Source organism: Ursus americanus, chromosome 22, assembly GCF_024610735.1.
Source record: "Ursus americanus isolate L20-20 chromosome 22, mUrsAme1.1.p, whole genome shotgun sequence".
Lineage (NCBI taxonomy): Eukaryota > Metazoa > Chordata > Mammalia > Carnivora > Ursidae > Ursus > Ursus americanus.
Genome location: NC_142148.1, coordinates 52,687,558 through 52,706,800, shown reverse-complemented (window position 1 = coordinate 52,706,800; position 19,243 = coordinate 52,687,558). Strand labels below are relative to the sequence as shown.

At 44.5% G+C, this 19,243-nt stretch overlaps 1 protein-coding gene and 1 long non-coding RNA gene across 2 annotated transcripts in view; both read left to right on the top strand.

The window, feature by feature from the left end:
• LOC148108174 (uncharacterized) overlaps positions 1 to 19,243 on the top strand; it is a 93,630-nt gene that overhangs the window by 1,058 nt on the left and 73,329 nt on the right. The window contains exon 3 of the mRNA XM_087853893.1: positions 15,111 to 15,208. Within this exon, the coding sequence (XP_087710019.1) occupies positions 15,111 to 15,208 (98 nt within the window). The remainder of the gene's footprint in view (positions 1 to 15,110; positions 15,209 to 19,243) is intronic.
• Positions 274 to 10,516, top strand: LOC148108175 (uncharacterized). Its single transcript, XR_015721160.1, has 2 exons — positions 274 to 2,812; positions 3,700 to 10,516. It is a non-coding gene; the product is annotated as an uncharacterized LOC148108175 (long non-coding RNA).

Here is a 19,243-nt window from a genome sequence, read left to right as displayed (position 1 = left end):
CCGGGGAGGACGGCACTCTGGGGAGGATCGGGGCGCGGGCAGGTCGGGAGATGTGGGAAGGACTGGGGGTTTCCGGGAGACGGGGATGTGGGGAGGCCGGCGTGGGGACACGAGAGGCCAGGGAAGGGGGACGAGGGGGCGGGTTCTGGGAGAAAGGCTGTGGGTGGAGGACGGACTTGTGGGGAGGTCGGCGGGCTCCGGCAGGCCAGGGGACGAGGGGAGGCCGGGGGCTCGGGTAAACGGGGAGGTTTGGGGGACATGAGAAGGCCAGGGGGTGTTCGTGAAAGATGGGGAGGTTGGTGGATTCGGGGGTCTAGGAGAGACAGAGGGGCTCGAGGCCGGAGCGCACAGGGAGGCCGGGGGCTTGGGGAGGCCAGCCGGCCTCCTTGGGAGCTGGCCAATTGCCTCAAAGACAAAAGCGGGGAGAGAGGAAGGAGGAGGAAGAGGGAAATCCTTGGGGACCTGGAGGGGGGAGAAGAGCCCTGACCCGATATGGGGACTCACTGGCCCTCCGGCAGGGAAGGGCGAGCCTCGAACCCGGATCCGGGCGGCTCCTTCCCCGCAGCTGGCGCTCAACTTGCTGTGGCCCTGTGGTTTTTGGGGCGAAAGCCCTGGAGACCTGGTTGATTCATTGTGCCTCCAAGTTTACCTCTTCCCAACCCAGCCCCCAGCTCTGCTTCTGGCTTAGGTGGAAGAAGGACTTGTTTCTTTTTCTCTCCTTTCCTTTCTTTTCTCAGGAGGAGGAGGAGGGGGTGTGTGTGTGTGTGTGTGTGTGTGTGTGTGTGTGTGTGTTACTTGGTTTTATTTAATTGCAGGATTTAGCTTAATGCAGTAAGGGTAAAAAAATTGTTTTTTAGTCATTTCAACAGTGTCTCATTCTTGCATAGTTAGCCTGCAGCTGGGTTTTTCGCAGTGAGACTAAGATAGTAATGTAGTAATTGTGGGAACTGGTTGAAATACATTCAAGCTGAAGGCGGTGTAAGGATTTGGGGATCTATACTTAAGACGACCAACGCTGGGATTCTTAGATAGAATGTCAACATTTTCGTGGTTGGAAAAATAGGCCATTACTATTTGAAATGAAATACCAGAGCCTCACTCTTAATATTTTATTTGTAAAACTCATAATGGAAGCAGTCTTCTCTTGGAAATGTGTGAACTCTGGTCAGTTGTCTCATCTCTGAAAACCTGAAAGGTGGATGAAGTGATGGAAAGATACATTGCAAATTAGCATTCACCTTATTTTTGTTGAGATCCAATGTAGGTAATTTTTTCATGCCATTGTGCTTTGGAGATAATTTTTAACATCCTGCAATATTTAAACACATGAAACTTCTGAAGAAAGTTTGCGTTCCGGTGTCTTTATGAGTACGTTGTTTTCTCTTTGTGGCTGTCCTTGGAGGTGAAACACTGAATGAGCCTACCCCTCGTGTCTTGAATACGTTTGTGTGCTAAATGTTGTCGAAGCAGCAAGATCCCATGTTATACATTCTTTAAGTAATATCTTTCCGGTGATTATCATATACTCCGATTTAATAATGAAAACTGGGGAAAGATGGTTTAAAACCCATTGCTGTCTTTTAAAGGATCCCACAATCAACCTAAGACTTGAGTATATACACTGAATAAAAGGACCTACGCATTGTTCAGAGGTGATGATGCACCAAGAAGCAAGTCCTTGGATAAATAAAGACATTGAATCCAAAACTTAGTGTTTAAGGTTTGGGGCCAAGAGTCCTGGGTCAGAGCCCTACAGGAGAGAGGACTTCAGCCTCTTTTCAGGCCGGCGGTCCGCTGAAGGTGAGTCGTGATTAGGAGTGAAGCTCCATGAGTGCGATGGGGTGGAAGTGTCCGGTGAAACCAGAAGTTAGGAGCCGCAGTGAGGATCATTAGAACATTTCTCACTAACATCGTTTCTCTAGCACTCCATGCCCATTGTTGGAAATTAGAGAACTTGACATCCCAATTCTTAAAATTGGGTTCTTCAGCAAGTCACATAACTTTTCTCGCTGGGAAGTTTGAGAAATTGTCTAAATAACAATTGTATTGTTGAAGCTATCCCCTTAAAAAAATGCTGATTAGTTCCCGCAGGAAAAATTATAGTGTCTTCTGTGTACTGTGTATGTTCTATCGTGTAGTAAAGAGTCATTTTGAACATGACTCTTCTTTTTTGGATGTTAGGTTTGAGTTGCTACTTCTCTATCTCTAAAGATTTTATGGAAACCTTTTTTCCTGTATTTTTAAGTGTCTTAATTTTGAGAAAATACTTGTCTCAAGGGTAACACAGGAAAGATGAGAGTCAAAGTCTTAATATGTAAGTCTTTAACTTTTGAAAGTAAACATTTTCAGTTTAGACAGTTTTCAGCTAAAATCTTGTTTTAAATTTCAATATAATTAAAAGTTCTATCATTTGTGAAATGAGGGGGTTTTTTTGGCTTGTAAACCAGTAAAGTTTAGTTTCTGTAGTAGTTTATTTTGTCTTAAAGCTTGAGCTTAAGAACTTATTTCATTACTGTATGTCCTTACTAAAATCCCTTAAATAATTAGCAAAATATTGCTGTGGGGGTCTTTGGGAATTTTTACTGATGCCTATAGAAATTATTTAAAATGCAAATTCTGAAAACTTGGGCAAAGTAAATGACCTTATTTGAGTGAATAGTAGTAAATTCCAGGAAGTTTGTGAGTGCAGTAAGCATTCAAATCTGAAGTCGCATCTCTGTCCTTAGAAGGATCCTCGGTGGAAGAGGATGAGAGCGGTTCCAGCTCCTGTTTGGGTGTACCTGTGTTTCAGTGCCTCAGCCAGCTGCCTTAAGTAGTTGTTTTTTTATGTCTCTTCTGAAAACCATGTTTCGTAGTGGATTATTTGAACCGTTGATGGCTTTTTCTCTCTGCTAATATTTGTGCAAGGTTTTTTTTTTTTTCTCTCTTCCATTTCATGACTACCAAAAGGCAACCTAGTGTAGGAGAAGTGAAATTGCTGTCTACCACTTTGTGGCATTAATTTCTAGGAATGGTGCCAAATCTTACCATTCAGAACTACATAAATGTGTTTCTGATTATAAAGTACCAGAAGAACCCCCTCTCTTCCTGTCTTAACAGTTGTATTGTTTTTTTTTGCTAGGCTCTATCATGGAAATAAAATTCGGATAGGCATATGTAATTCAACTTTCAGGATAGGTGAGATTTTTAGCAAATGCCGTTAATTATGGTCTTATTTGCATAAATACTAATGAAATGGTTTTTAGAGGAAAGTATGAAATAGATGTTTTTGGCTGGGTGGCACTATTGCCACTTTTTAGCAGTTGAAAGCCTCCGAGAAGGGAACAAGTAGCATCATCACAGAGTTTACTTATTTGTCAGGACATGAAGGTCTTTCCTTGCAAGCTTTGTATTGAATGAAACAAATTCTGCCTAGATCTTATTGATATACATTGGCATTTACTGTAAACTCATTTTTCAGAACAAGAAAAATGACCAAAGTCATACATGTGAATGTTATCCACTGATAGGGGAGGAGATGTAATGTTACTGCTACGTGTGGGGTATTGTGTGTTGTTGGTAGGTGTCACTACCTTTTTACCGATGAATTAAATCTGGGAGATGACACGTGCCAGACCTGAAGTGATTGCTTTCATGCTTTTTCTGCTTTATTCCTCCTGAGAACCATTGATTGTGGTATTGCTATCCTCATTTTTGCAGAGGAGACACTGGAAGTTTGGAGTTCGAGGAGCTTGCCGTGGGCTTCTTGGCCCACAAGGGGTAGGTCCTTGTTGGCTGGGCCTGCTGAACTCTCTGTGCAGCTTCTAGGACCAGACAGGACTAGAGCAGCAGTAGTCTCACAGATCTGAACCCAGCCTTCCGAAGGGGGAGTGAGTAGCATGCAGGTGTAAGTACCGTGTCTGGGAGAGTTGAAATAATTATATTTTCTGTTTGAATCTGACGCTTTCATATCATGAAGCTGTGATCTGGCCAACATGGTGTAGGTAAACATTTTAATGAACATACCAAAATTGTTTAATTATTTTAAGTTAATTTAAAATCAGTTAAATACAAATATATAATGCATAGTGCAGTGATTGACGCTTCTTATTTGTTCAAGGTTGTGCTTTACACTACCTCTACATTGTTACACAGTTTTTTCATTGGTGACTTTTTTTTGGGGGGGGGGGTGTCAGTGTTTATGAATATAGTTTTGTGGGAAGCAAGGTGTAATGTGAGGGAAAAGTAAATTGTAAATTTCTCATGCAGGTTTCATCCCCTTGTAGTAAATCCTAGAATTTATAATCTCTAACACATTGCTGCTCTATAAATGTTTCTGAAGTGAATGTGCTCATTCTCACCGATTTAGAATTTTCCATAGTGCTTTTAAGACTTGACGTACTCTGTCCTCCTTTATTTAGGGCCAGTGGACCAAAACCAAGGCTCAGAAGAACCTAAAAAGTTTTATCTATGGGCTGTCTGTGCCTAGGATCTCCTTTCTGCCTCCATTTTCTATCTTAAAAGTCCTGCCATCTGGTGCTTTGGATTGTGCTGTGAATGGTAGGTGTTTGTTGGGTCTACTTGTGACCAAAGCACCATGTGTTTGTCTTTGATGGACTGAAGAAAGAGCTGAAGGGGTTTTATACATTCCATATTTGTAGTGCATTGTGTGTCTTTTTATAGAATTTAAGCAACACGAGGGCAGAAACTTTGTTTTACACACTATGGCATCCCCAGTGTCTGACACAATATTTATTGAATGAAAGAACCCAGGCTCATTCGTTGTTGGAGAACTGTTCCTGCGTCAGTCAGCAGTCCACTGTTTTTTGTTTGCCTTGGTAAAGAACCTTACTTACAAACCAGGTAGGACTTGATACCAGGGAGAATTTGGATTGTCTGTTTCTATCTTTGTCTGCTTTATTTTAGATTACAAATATCATGAAACTTGAGCTGCGGGAAAAAGGCATTTCTCTGTCCCTTTATAGTTTTCAAATGTTTTTTTCTAGAAATTAATTTTGTAGGAATTGGTCATGTGTTCGTTAGGACTCATTCTATATTCTGAAGACCTAGGAAGTTGGGATTTATAAAAGATCCTTGATGACTGGTCTAGAAGCTCTAATGTATCTTCTACTAATCAGTTGGATTCATCATGTACTTTACAAGGGTTTTACATTATGCCCTGAAACCATTTTTAAAAATGCATCTTCCCAGGGGCGCCTGGGTGGCTCAGTTGTGAAGCATCTGCCTTCAGCTCAGGGCATGATCCCAAGGTCCTGGAATCGAGCCCCACATCGGGCTCCCTGCTCCGCTGGCAGCCTGCTTCTTCCTCTCCCACTTCCCCTGCTTGTGTTACCTCTCTCGCTGGCTGTCTCTCTCTGTCAAATAAATAAATAAAATCTTAAAAAAAAAAAATCCATCTTCCTAACACTGTAATGCCAGTTCCATGACACACCGGCCTTCCGATGATCTGCTTAGAGAGTCTTTTACGTTGTTGTTCAGAGTAAACGTTTTGAGCAACAGGTCACTTACCTTCACTCAGGCAAGAAAAGTTAGTATTTGCGTAGAAAAAAGAGTTTGTTCTTCCTCAGCAAGTTCCCCTTGGTCTTGCTTATTGCGAAGGGAAACACGTGCGTGCGCACACCACAGTAAACCAGTAAACTGGTTGTTTGCAGTGGTTCTCAAAGTACAACTGCATCACCATCACTTGGCCGGGTTAGAAATGCCTGTGCTCGTGCCCCACCTCTGACCTCCTGAATCAGACTCGGGGGGTGGGGCCCGCAGTCTGTTTGAACATGCTGTCCAGGAGCTTTTGTTGCATGCTAGTGTCTGTCAACCACTACTCGAGAGTGTTTTAAGAGAAATGCAAGTCGTAGCAGGCAAAAAATCAGTCGTAAATGGCAGAGGCATGTGTTTGGCTTCTGACCACTTAGATTTGCTAGTGAGATTGCCTTCACTTCAGGACTCTTTTTCAGTATGTTTTTCAGGTTTTCTAGAGTCTTGGGAAGACCTCACAACTAATTTTGTTTAGGGATTTTGAATGTTTTATGCTGAGGTCATTAAATTCTTTTGAATCTTGGTTTGGATTTTAAATAAATGATTTTGCATTGAAATAGCAATTTGTATGGCCCCTGGACTTGTGGTTTTTGGCAGATAGCAGGAAAGTGTGTATATGTGGGTGCTCAAGGCACGTGTTCCCTGGTGGTTTTGTTTTGGTGTTGAGAGATTGGCTTGCTTATACTAGAGTCAGGATGATTTCCAAGTCTTGGGGTGACTACTAAAACGGTATTGTGTGAATTGATTCTATGCCTAGCATTAAGGTCATATCTAAATTTAATATGTATTGTTTTGCCTTTGTCCTTTAGTTTTTCCCTAAGATCAGAGCTAGATAAAAGTTAGTGTTCAAAGATGGAATTGGTGATATGCTTACTTTCTACTATGTCTTATGCAGAGTTGGACGCACCTGAAGGCAAATAGAATATTGTGAGCTCAGGGACAGGGACTCTGTATTATCCTGTACGGATCTGTGGGTCCTTCACAGCTTCCTCCTCCTCCTACTATAGTGGGTTGGCCCTCAGTCATTGGTTTAATGATTGAAGAAGAGTCTGTGCTTCTGCTGAGGGGGCCTTGTGACCTTGAAGTACATGAAGTTGTTACTAAGGTAGAGAAGAGAATTAGGGACAGACGGGTGGACTTAGGTTACCATCATGTGGACGCGAAGTACAAAGGATGTTCCCACGTCCTCTTCTGGCCCCCGTCAGACTGAGTCAGTGGTGCAGCCCTGTGATGGAGAAAATAAAAGGAATGAGCTGGTGGGAAAAAGTGATCTGCAACAGTTTCTTTCTCCTTACATTGGTCAAGTGAAGTTAAAGTTCTAGTTTATAGTCAGTTATAGACTGTGAGCCCACTAAATGTACATCAGAGCGCCTGGCCTGGAGCACCTCTCAGTGAGGGAGTCTCCTGTTGCTCCCCGCTGTGCTGGGAGGCTCCAGCCGCCCCCCAGTCTTCTCTCTCATGACTGCTTCAGCCCTGCTCTGGTCTTGTGTCAGTCGCCCCGCCCCGCCCCTTCTGGTGGTTTCTGCTGTGTTGCTGCCTTGTGGTTTTAAATAGCCTTTTCCTGGTTACAGTGAGGTTGCACATTTTTATACATTTACTGGCCATTCGGATGCACTGTTTTTCGAAGTGCCCATATTTTTCTATTAGGTTATTTTTAAATTGATTTGTAGACTATATATATTCAGAACACACATTCTTTGTTGGTTATGTATTTTGCTGCTGTCTCTTCCCACTTTGTCATATGCAGTTTCACTGACTCAGTGGTTTTTTTGTGTTTGTTTTTTTTTTTATGAATAGAAGTTCTTAAGTTTAATTAGTGCCATTTGTCAGTCTTTTCCTTTGTAAGCTTTTTGTGTCTTTCCCTGCCCTGAGGTCATGAACTAGTTCCTCATTTATTCTCTAAATGCTTTTATACTTTTGCTTTTAACCTTTAACTTTGTAATTCTCTCAGAATTGGTTTTGGTGCATAATCTGAAGAAGGAATCCAGCTTCATTAACCTGTGGACAGGCTAGTTGTCCGAACACCGTTCATTGAAAAGAGCATCTTTCCCCCAGCGCTCTGCAGTGCCCCTTTTCTTGGAAATGAAAGGTCCGTGTGTATGTGCATCTGTTTTGGACTTTCTTGAATTCCACTGGTACTGCCCAGTTTAAGTTGCTTCAATTATTTTAGTTTTATAACAGGTCTTATTGTGGAACTCTTCCCACTTGGTTCCTTTTTAAGCATACCTTGGCCCTCCTTGACCCTTTGCAGATCTGTATCTGTTTTAGAATCCCTTGCTGACTTGCAAGGAATTTCTGCCTGCTGTTGCTTGGGATGACGTCGAACGTGATCAGTGTGTGGAGAGTCGTTTCTTGGTTTGAGTTATTACAAATAAAGCCTTTGAATAATTTTGCTCAAGTCTTCATGTGACCATCGGCTTTTGTTTTTCCTGGAAATGGTTGGGTCTAGCACTGTAATGGCTGGATCCTGTGGTAGGCCTATGTTGGCTTTTTGAGAAAGTGTCAAACTCTGTCCTGGAATGGCTGAACCATTTCACATTCCTCCCAGCTTTGTGTGAGAGTTCCAGTCACGCTGGATCGTTGGGGCAACATTTGGTATGGTTAGTCTTTTAGCTTTTCAGCCATTCCGATAGGTGTGTAATGGTTTTTCTTTGTGGTTTTGCCACCTGTGTATCTTTTGGTGTTCAAATCTTTTGCCTATTAAATTTTTTGTCTTATTGGTGGGTTCTTTATATATTCTGGATACAAGTCTTTGTCAGATGTGTGCTGTGCTTTTCTCTCATGCTATGGTTTGTTTTTGCATTCTCTCTCTCTCTTTCAAAGATTTTATTTATTTGAGGTAGGGAGAGAGAGCAGGATGGGGGGAGGGGCCGAGGGAGAGGGAGCAGCGGACTCCCCACTGAGCAGGGAGCCTGCTGCCTTTGGGACTCAATCCCAGCGCCCTGAGATCATGACCTGAGCCCAAGGCAGACACTTAACTGACTGAGTCTCCCAGGTACCCCTGGACTGTGGTTTTTCAGTGTCGTAGTTAAGAAGTTGTTGCCTAATCCTAGGTCACAAAGGTTTTCTCCTTTATTTCCCTCCATCCCCCTCTAGAAAAGTTTCAGGTTTACATTTAGGTCTGTGATTCATTTTTATATATGGTGTAGAATATTATTTGTAGGATTCTTAACTTAGTTCTGATTATTTGTAGGAGTCTATTGAGGCATAGAATGAAGATATAGCTCCTTCTGAGAGCTTTTTTTTTAATTTATTTTCTTTTTTGCTTCAACCAGTTTAAAGCAGGTTTAAGGCTTGAGGTATTTTGGACCGCCCAGTGCTGTGATTTTACTGGAGAGGTGATTCACCTCTGGTTTCTTTTATCTTGAGCTCTGTAGTCTTTAGGGCCCTGCTTCTGGAGGTAGTGTTTTTGGTTAAACACCCTAAGGGACCCAGCTTTTGATTCTTACTCCTCTTTCCCTGCATGGTTGTAAAAATGAAAGTTGAAAATTTTCAGAATTGGCAAATGACTGCAGGGCAGAGGTGGTTTCTGTGCTTGTTCATCTCTTTGGGTTCCTGATTTCACTTTAATTTTGGCCTGTTCTTTCCTTATTGTCTTGTCAGTTTCTGGTTGATTTTAAGATTTTAAAGTATTCTGTCCATCTTTTTTAGTCTTTTTCAGGGGAATGATTGGGCCAGATAACACAGCCTGTAGTTAAGGATACAGGGAAAAGTGTGTTTTATTTCACTGCAGTGTTTGGAGTCTAGACTTGGATCTGTGTCTCCTGTAGTCGTTGCTAGCCATGTGTGGCTATTTAAATTAAAATTAAATAAAATGAAAAGTTCTGTTTGACAGTGACACTAGCCCCAGTTTGGGTGCTCAGTATGCAGGTGTGGCTAGTGGCTACCACCTCGGACAGTGCAGAGATGGGACATTTTCATCGTCATGGAGCGTTCTCTTACACAGTGCTGGCCGGACTCTTGACTTTTTCCGAAGTCTGCCTAGAGCAGGCACAGCTAGACAGAGGATTGAGCCTCTTTGACAGGCGTATCATGGAGCCTGTCTCTAAGGTGGTGTGGGTTCTCAGACCGGTATAGGTGGGATCATGGGAGGCTGTGGTGCACTGAGTAGAAAACCACTAAGTACTGATATTTAATTTACAAATACCTGCCTAGTGCTTCCTTAGGGTGTCTGTTTCTTTCTTTTTTCTTTAATTTACAAAAAGTAGCAGTAATTTAAAAATTATCAAAATTAAATAGCGAGTCAAAAATTAAATTTTACCCTTAGCTAAAGTCTCAGGTATTAGTAATCAAAGATGTCTAGGTATCGTAGTTTGTGTAGAGACGCAGGTCTTTTTAGTAGAAAGAGCATCTTAACTAGGAAACAGGAGGTTGAGGTACAAATACTGGTGCGTTGCCTTTAGTCACGTGACTTCTGGTACTGTCTATATAAACTCTAGTATCTGTGATCTTTGAAGCTCTGCGTGCAGTTACTATGTGGGATGGTGTACACATGTAAAGTGCCAGGACAGTTGACCCCTGAACAGTGCGGGCCGCCGGACCCTTCCCCATAGTTGAGAATCGGCAGTTAGCACATATTTTGTATGTGTATCATATACTGTATTATAAAAAGGTAAGTTAGAGAAAAGAGGATGTTGAGAAAATTATGAGAAACTACATTTACTATGCGGCATGTATCAAAAAAAATCTGTGTATACGTGGACCCAGTTGTTGAGGCGTCAACAGTATTAAATACCTGTCTTGTGCCTGGTGTAGTGTCAGCCCCCGGGGGCACAGACAGGAGGGGAGTGAGGCAGTCAGCGTGCAGTGTGATGCCTACAGTGATAGTGCCAGAGCAGAGTGCTCTGAGGACCTGGAGGGCATGTCCCCGTCACGGTCACGCTCAGAGGTCAGCAAACTTTCTCTGTTAAAGGTCAGATAGTAAACATTTCAGGCTTTGTAGGCCACATAGGGCCTGTCACATAGCTGCCTTTTTTTTTTTTTTAAACAACCTTTAAAAGGGTAAAAACCTTGATTAGCCCAGAACCATACAGAAACTGGCTGTGGACCAGATGCCGTGACCTCTGCAGGTCTGGCTGTCTGCAGGGATCTGTAGAAAGAGAGTGGAAGGTGGGAAGCAGGCAGGGCCTCGTGGAGGACATGCCCGCTCTAAAGGTGCAGAGGCGGGAGAGGCTGGGGTCTGTGAGACTGGATGTTTTTACTAGTGTTTAGGAGTACAGAAAGGGTTGGGTCGAGAAGGAGGTAGGGTTGATACTATTGACAAGATCAGAGCAGCGTGTGGTTGATTCTGACGGGAGCAGATTCCTATGACAAGCGGGTGGTTAACTAGTACAAGGGTCGGTCAAGGAGGTGTTGCAGTCATGCGCTTCAGAAGGGAGAGGAGGGCTTTTAAAGAGCAAATGGTACTCACCTGCTGCAGGCACTGGGGCTTTTTGACCTTCACTTTGGTTTTATTTAATAGTGCTTTAAATATTTGTCTGGGATGGCGGTGCTGAGGCTGCGGAACTTAGGCTGTCGTTGTCCCCAGAATCTTGCTGTTTGGGTGGAGGAAGACACTGACAGGCCCGATTTAACATCCGCTCTAGTTTGTTGCACAGGAAGCTCCACCACCGCAGAGTCCTGCGTCTCTCTCGTCTATTGCCTTGTGTCCTGGGGCCGTGCATGGCATTTGTCAGCCACTCCACAGATACTGGTGTCATGTGAAGGCGTGCTGAGGGGGACAGGAGAGAGGTGTCTCACCTGGGGGAAGGGCACAGCTCCCACCGCACATGCGTCCAGGTCATCCCGGGGAAGAAGGTCCAGGTGGAGGAGGTGTCGAGGAGGGCACAGGTTGTTCTGTACACCGAAAATGGCTTAATGTTGCTGCTTTGTAGGATTCACGGGAGATAGCATGACAGTCAGACTGCGCTTGATCATTCAGGGACCGACAGGTCATATCAAGGAGTTGGGATTTCCTCTTCTTCAAAAGGAGTAATTCTAAAGTACTAGAAACCAGGTGTCCTGATACCCAAGCCGGCACCCTTTTCATATTACACAATGCGTACAATGTCAAGCAAGTGTCATCAGGTCTTGGGTTCCATATCCATTAGTGATAGCCGGACTATTAAAGTTCTGTAAGCCCCTGGTGAACTTTTCATCTTTTGGGGAGAGTGAGGATATAGGAGAAATATTTGTTTTCTCAGGTGTGAAAAAAAGTTGAAACTCTTTAAATTTAAAGGCAAGCAAGGTCCATATGTCTTTGAATTCTAGTTCTCCGGAAGGATAGCAGGTATGTGTAGTAGATACTCAGTACCCGAATAAATGCAAAAAAATACAAAAACCCTTTGCTTTTGTGTATACTCTTGTAGCAGGCGTTGTACTGGACTCTGCAGGGTGATAACTGGATGAGAAATGATCCTCTCCAAAAGGTCTTTGCAGCCGAGGGAGGGAGACAGAGAAGTCAGTCAGTGATGATGGTACAGTGGGTAAGTCCTGTGATAGAGGTGCGCCCAGAGCATTATGACGGGTACTTATCTTTCTTCAGTCCCCCACTTTTTTTTTTTTTTTTTAAGATTTTATTTATTTATTCGACAGAGACAGAGACAGCCAGCGAGAGAGGGAACACAAGCAGGGGGAGTGGGAGAGGAAGAAGCAGGCTCCCAGCGGAGGAGCCTGATGTGGGGCTCGATCCCATAACACCGGGATCACGCCCTGAGCTGAAGGCAGACACTTAACCACTGTGCCACCCAGATGCCCCATCAGTCCCCCACATTCTTAACCCTTTTTATACCTATTGTAATTTACCCCCTACCCCAGACCTATTTTCCCCATACCTTCCAGTAGCCTCTTAGTAATTTTTCTTCATGGTCATACAGACTCATCTCTTCTTCACGTTTGATTTCTGGCAGACAGTTTCCTGGAGATCTCTGTTCTGTTCTTTTCCGAGCTGCTTGCTCCTTCGGTCTTTTATTGTGTTGTCCCTGGATGTTCCTTTGTTCTCATCGTTTGGCTTTTGTCCACAGTTGGATTTTATGTTTGTGGCAACTCTTGTCTTTGTCTTTCTTCACTGACTTCTTCCTTTTGGTGGCGTTAATTACTTTAAAAAGATAGTACAGTGTTTTTGGACAAGTTGAAGACAGCCTTCAGCATTCCCTCCTCTTGAGCAACACTGCTCCGGCTTGGACTTGTTTCTCTCTCTCCTGGTGCACAGCCACCATTCTGGAATCTCCCTTCATCGTCGTCCTGGGGATTCCCTTATCCCTTCTGATGGAAGCTCATGCCTTGCTCATTTTTTGTTGATGCTCGTGTTTTGGTGGAAGACTTTCTCCAGGGGCTTTCTGACATAGGATGCTTAGGAGGCAAACCTTTTGGGACCATGCATGATTGAAACTTGATTGATGGTTTCGCTGGGTATAGAGTTCTGTATTGGAATTCATTTTTGTTCATAAATTCAAAGATTGCTCCATTGCCTTCTTGTTTTCATGTTACTGTTTTAGAATTCAGAAGCTATTCTCATTTTTCCTTCGTATGTAACTTGTTTCCCCTCCCATCTTTAGAAGCTTGTAGGAGTTTTACAATTTGTCCAAGTCTTTTGAAATGTCGTGATGGTGTACCTTGTGTGGTCGGTTTTCATCCACTGTGCTGCATATTCAGCGGGTCCCTTCATTCTGGTAACTGGGAGTTTTCAGTTCTGGGAATACTCTTTGGCATTACTGTGCTGAGGTTTTCTCTCTTGCTTTTCCTTATTTTGTTTTCCTGGAAGTCTTATTATCCGGAACTTGGCTGTCCTGGGCAAAGGTTGTAATTATCTTAATACCTTTTTCTTCTTCTTCTTCTTCTTCCTTCCTTTGCTCCTCCTTTTCTGCCCTTTTTTTGGGGGGGGTTCTTTTTATTCTCTGTTCAGGGAGATGACTTCAGTTTGACTTAACTTTTCTTTAGTTTATTATTTCTGATTTCAGAAAGGTTCTTTAGATTTCCAAGAGCTCTTTTTCTATTTTTCTAGAAGGACATCCTGTTTTTCTTTATTGATTGCAGTGTTGTCTTACCTCTATATTATTGATAGTTTGTATAGTCTCTGTTTCTTTTAGGTTGTTTCCTTCCTTCTCCTGTCTGACGTGGTGGGGCCCTTTGACTTTTATATCAGGGTATTCTGGGTGGGCCATGTGTTGGGGGTCCCCAGGGTTAGTATCTTTATATCTGTCTTTTGGAGCTGATCAGATTCCCCAGAAATATTCTCCAGTCTCTTTCCGGCACAATTCTGACTTCAGATTCTGGAAGCCAGCGGTGTGCGTGTGTGGTCTGTTGTAGGAGAGCTGGAGAATTCACTGTTCACTGTATGTACGGTCATTAAGTCCAGCTCTGTTCAGTGCAGCTGGGCAGGGTGACTTCAGTCCATAGACGCCTCTACTTTTCCGGGGAATGCCCCCTCCCATCTTCTTTCAGAGTGAGGGGGCGTCACGTTGTGCCTGGTGTTGAGGTTCTGGTTTCAGCTTCCATGGCCTTCCCCGGCTCCTCTGTATTTGGGGCTATGCCTTCTTTACCCCCGTTCTGTCTACACTGCTGCTGCCACTTCTGGTCTTCTAGGACACTGCTGTGCAAGTGGAAGTGGTTTCCGTGTGTTCCACTGCTGAATTAGGACCTGGCTTTCTTGGGCCTGCTGCCTCCTTTACTCTACTTCAGTCTGTTATAGTTTCTGTCTCCTCCAGGTTTCTTCTTTTTACTTTTTTGTTTGGGTCTCAATCTTCCATGTTAGAAGATTTCCTCAGTACTTCAAAAATCTTGGCTTTTTTCTCCTTTCAGTTCTCCCTGTGCTGTTTCAAACATTTTTAAAAAAGATTTTATTTATTTACTTATTTGAGGGAGTGAGTGTATGCATAGGAGAGAGAGCAGAGAGCACAAACGGGGAGGGGCAGAGTGAGAGGGAGAAGCAGACTCCCTGTTGAGCAGGGAGCCTGACCTGGGGCTCCATCCCTGGACCCTGGGATCATGACCTGAGCTGAAGGCAGATGCTTAACAGACTGAGCCACCCAGGCGCCCCTGTTTAGAACATTTTTAAAAAATATCTCTGTAGTATAGTTTTGATGGAAGGCAGTGGAACAGATGTCTATACTCTGTCATTGTATCGTGCACTTATTAGCCAACCACACCCTGTTAATTTATGATTTTTGATATGTTTGAATAGTTTCCAGTTGCTTCACATGTATTTCTTTTCTTTTTTTTTTTTAAGATTTTATTTATTTATTTGACAGAGAGAGATACCAGTGAGAGAGGAGACACAGGCAGGGGGAGTGGGAGAGGAAGAAGCAGGCTCCCAGCGTAGGAGCCTGATGTGGGGCTCGATCCCAGGACTCTGGGATCACGCCCTGAGCCGAAGGCCCACGCTTAACGACTGAGCCACCCAGGCGCTCCTTCCTGTGTGTTTCTTAAGTAGAAATAGGTTTGAAGACAGGGTCGTGGTGCCCTCTTCTCACCCCTCATCCCAGGCGTTGCCCAGTAGGCTTGCGTGGGAGGTGATGGAACTGGCTGAGGGGTGAGTTCAGTAGAGCTTCAAGAAGTGAAAGGAAGGGGGTTTTAATGCGCATGTTGTCTCTCCTTGTCAGGTTCTCTGAGGACTATGGAAAGAGGAAAGAGAAACCGGGAGCATTTCCTTTAAACCCACGTTTGATTTCTTCACAGAGTTACCGTGGCCTTCAGAACTGTGAGTATAATTCTCTTGCTACATTTGTGTTTTGGTTTTTCCTTTTGTTTTGATTTTTCTTTCATCTGTCTTAAGGTTTCTTTGACATATACTAGAAACAAATAAAAGCTAGTTGATTTTGCAGAGTAGGTGAGGGAAGAAATATTAGTTGTTTAGTGCCTTTTATGTGTGGAGAGAGGCAGGCAGGATGACAGTCCTGTCCCTGATAGTTGTGACAGTAGCAGCATGTGCCCTAGAAGAGTGCCCCAACAGGGTCAGCACTGGGCCATCCAGCTCCTCAGTGAGTCTCTGGCAGTAATCCCCTGAATGAGGCTACCCTTTGTCCCTGGTTCACATTTGCATAACTGAAACAGAGGTTAAAGGTTACTAAGTTAGTAAAAAGCAAAGCTGGGATTCAGACTCAGTCTGGCTTTGGAGCCTGTGCTTTTTACTTGTGTTTTATTCTTATGGGCTGTGGATTCAGATGTTGGCTTGGCTGCTTACTTACTAACTTCACTAACTACTGAAACCTAGCTTTCTCTCCATGCGAACTCTTCACTGACTACTTTTTTTTTTTTTTTAAGATCTTATTTATTTATTTGACAGAGATAGAGACAGCCGGGAGAGAGGGAACACAAGCAGGGGGACTGGGAGAGGAAGAAGCAGGCTCATAGCGGAGGAGCCTGACTTGGGGCTCGATCCCATAACGCCGGGATCACGCCTTGAGCCGAAGGCAGACGCTTAACCGCTGTGCCACCCAGGCGCCCCTCTTCACTGACTACTTAAACCTAGCTCTTTCCTCTGACAAAGGGTGCTGGTGATGTGACCGCTCTCCCAGGGTTGTGGTGAAGATGCCATAAGAAATGTGAAATGTGCTCAGCATTCACAAATGTTAGCAATTGCTATTCGGTGGCAGTTCCCCCACTTTAATGAGAGGAAAACTAAGCCCCAGAGATTGGGTTATTTGTGCTTTGTTCATTTGTAACCTTGGCACTTGTGCTGCACTCCACAGTTGGGAGGTTATAGAATTGAGATTCTATTCCAGTTTGTCTTATTTCCAAAGACTGCTCTTTCTGGTAGGCCTAGTGGTAAATCGAGGACAGATCGTTGATAGAAGATTCATCAATCTGTCTTGTGGTATTAGCATTGGTAAGATTTTAGCAATACATTGCTTTGGTGTAAAAGCCCCATAAACTTAGACTTCATGGATTCAGAATTCAGAATCATTATAATTACGTTGAATTTGACTTTGGCAAGTGTGTTTGTCTTAGATGTCCAAGGGGCAGGACTCTGGATTGTTTTTCCATTTCCTTCTGGGGGTCAGTTCACTTTCCTCCTTTGTTCTCCTTTCTCCTCCAAACCCACTTTTGTTTCTGCCAGGATTAGGTATTAGGGAAGGGAAGGAAAATTGTGTCACGAAGTTTCAGTTTCCAAGTAAGGCCTGGAAGTCTTGCTCCTTTTCTCTGATTCCTTCTACCCTTTCTTGGCTACGAGAGGCACCTGTTCTGTGTGCTGTGCCAGGTGTGACTCTGCTGTCTTTTGGAGAAGGCCATGCCCAGCTGTTTACATCCTTTGTCTCCTCCCCACCCTCCCTGCACATTTCGATGTTTCTTCCTGTACCAGTGGGCTATATTTATTGGGTACAAGTCTGTTTCTGCATCTTTAAGGGCAAAGATTTTGTTATTTTGTTTCTGCATGTTTTCTGCTTGACCCATGGGTAGTTTTCACTAAATGCTGGATGAAGTAGTGTTTAATGCTTGCCACAAAATAAGTTCTCTTTTCTTAGTGGATCCAAACAAGAGGGAGAATATCAAGTATAACTTTTCATCAGCATTAGCTATTAAAAATCGTTCGTCATGGTAGAGCCCAAGACAGTTTCATATTTAGCAGAAATTACACAAAATTTTTCTTCTTAATGTGATGTGCAGCGGAACGAAGGCCTGACAGTGAACTGAGAGCCCGTTCTTGGCTCACTGGAACTTTGAGCACCGGGATATAATCTGCTGCTTCTAGTTTGGCCCTCCCCTCCCCTCCCCTCCCCCCCGTTTGAAAATATGTAAACCCAGGAAAAATACCTTATAACCAGTGTTTCTATAATTGTTTCCCCCAATTCTGGACAACTGGTGAGGCCACACGAGTAAGCCTGGCTTTGTACAGCATCGACTTAATGGTGTTCCTCTGAGATCCGGGTCCCTTGATGTACCTGAGTGCCCTGGTCCACTTGAGCCCCTGCAGGATGGATCAGGTTCTTGGTTCTTGATTTGTTTTGGGGTGTTGCATTCTTAAGGCAGAACTTGGGATGGAGGTGTTTTACAATCAGAATTCTAGGAAAGCAAAGCAAAGTTTTGGAGGAGTTGAATTGCTGAAATATGTATGGAGATTATTTTCAGGGTTAATGGGGTGTGGGGAGGCAGTAGACAGAAAGGAAGGTTGCCCGGAGACCCATCTGAAACCCCCCATTTGGTGAATAAAGATAGCTTATTTAGCGTCAGGGCAGCTGAGAACAATTGACATAGATTGAACTGTGAGGTTCTGGGGCTGTTTGTCCAAACAAAGAGTCGCTAGGGTAAGGCGGTGCTGGCTGTCGGCTCCAGAGGGCAGCTGTCCCTCCCTCAGTGTTGAGCCCTGAGATTCGGCTGAGGTTTGAAAGGCTAGTGTGTTGGGAATAGACACTGGTGGTGGGGGTTGGAGGGTGGGGGAGAGTAGAGGACAACCAGGAGATTGTCGGCACGCTGTTCAGGGAACCAGGTGAGCGGCAGCGGAGGCTGGGATTGGAGCAGGAAAACTGGAGGTGGTGAGAAGCAGTTGGGCCTTGGATGTATTTCAAAGGTAGAAGCAGTAGGATTTGCTGACAGATTGGATAAGGGGTGTGAGGGCAAAGGGAGGAGTTGAGTTGACTAGAAGGCTCTTGGCCTGGGCAACTAGATGGGGGGAAGGCTGTGGGTGGAACTTGGTTTAGAGGGCCAGATGGGGAGCTCACTGTAGGCATTTTAAGTTTGTGATTCTGTTAGGGATCCAAGTAGAGATGTCATGTAGGCAGTTGTAAATAGGCATTTGGAGCTTGGAAGAGAAGTCTGAGCTGGAAGTGGCCATGAAAACGCAGTGACAGTCTGTGGTCACCGAGGGAGTGAGCACAGAGAAGACAAGCAAGCCTGAGCCTCGGGTCACTCTGCCATCGAGTGCTCAAGGACGAACATGAGCAGTGTTTGGCACAGAGCAGGTGTGAAGAAGACCACAAGCACTGGCACCATGGGAAGAAGGGAAGAAGTGTCCAGGAGGAGGATGTGATCAACTCTCTGAAGTGTCAGGAAAGGTCATGATGAGGACTGAGGTTTGGCCTTCGGGTTTGGCGACTTGGAGGACACTCTGGCAAGTGCTCGGCGCAGTGTGGGGGCGTGGTCAGAATGAAAGCCCGCCTGGACGGTGGTGTGAAGGGGGAGAGGGTAGTGAGAGATTGCATCTGGGTGACTTAGGTCCAGGGTGTACGGTCATCCTCACACTTACTCACCGTCTGGGTGCTGAGCAACGCAGCCGGGTCCCTGAGGTCCGTGGTGGTGTCTTCATGTCACGGGCGGGGAAAGGTCAGGTTCAGAGCTTACAGTAGCTTTCTCAAGAGTACGGAGCCGGCAGGCTGACGCCAGGTCTCAGGCCATGCACGCTGTCCTCAGCTGCCCTGTGTCCTGAGGGTGGAGAGACACTGTTGAAGGGGGAAAGGGGTAGCGTGGTTGAAAAGTTGTAGGAAAACACTTATGTCCTGCTGGAAGTGCTTCTGTTTAGGATTCTTTCTTTTTCTTACTTAGAAATTTCACTTCTATCAGAGGGTGGTACGTGCATGTGTTCAAAAGTAAAACAGTGTTGAATGGTTCATGCAGAACCCAGCGGGCTCCTGTCCTGCCTCCACCATCCGCCTCCCAGAGCTGCCTGGAATCCTGCTTATCTGTTTCTTGTAGCATTTCTGTCCACGGTTCCCAGCAATATCTATGTAGAGGCAGGGCCATCGATGCGTCACTTTTAGAAAAAGTTACATTTTGAACTCCCATCTTCCCCCACATAGTT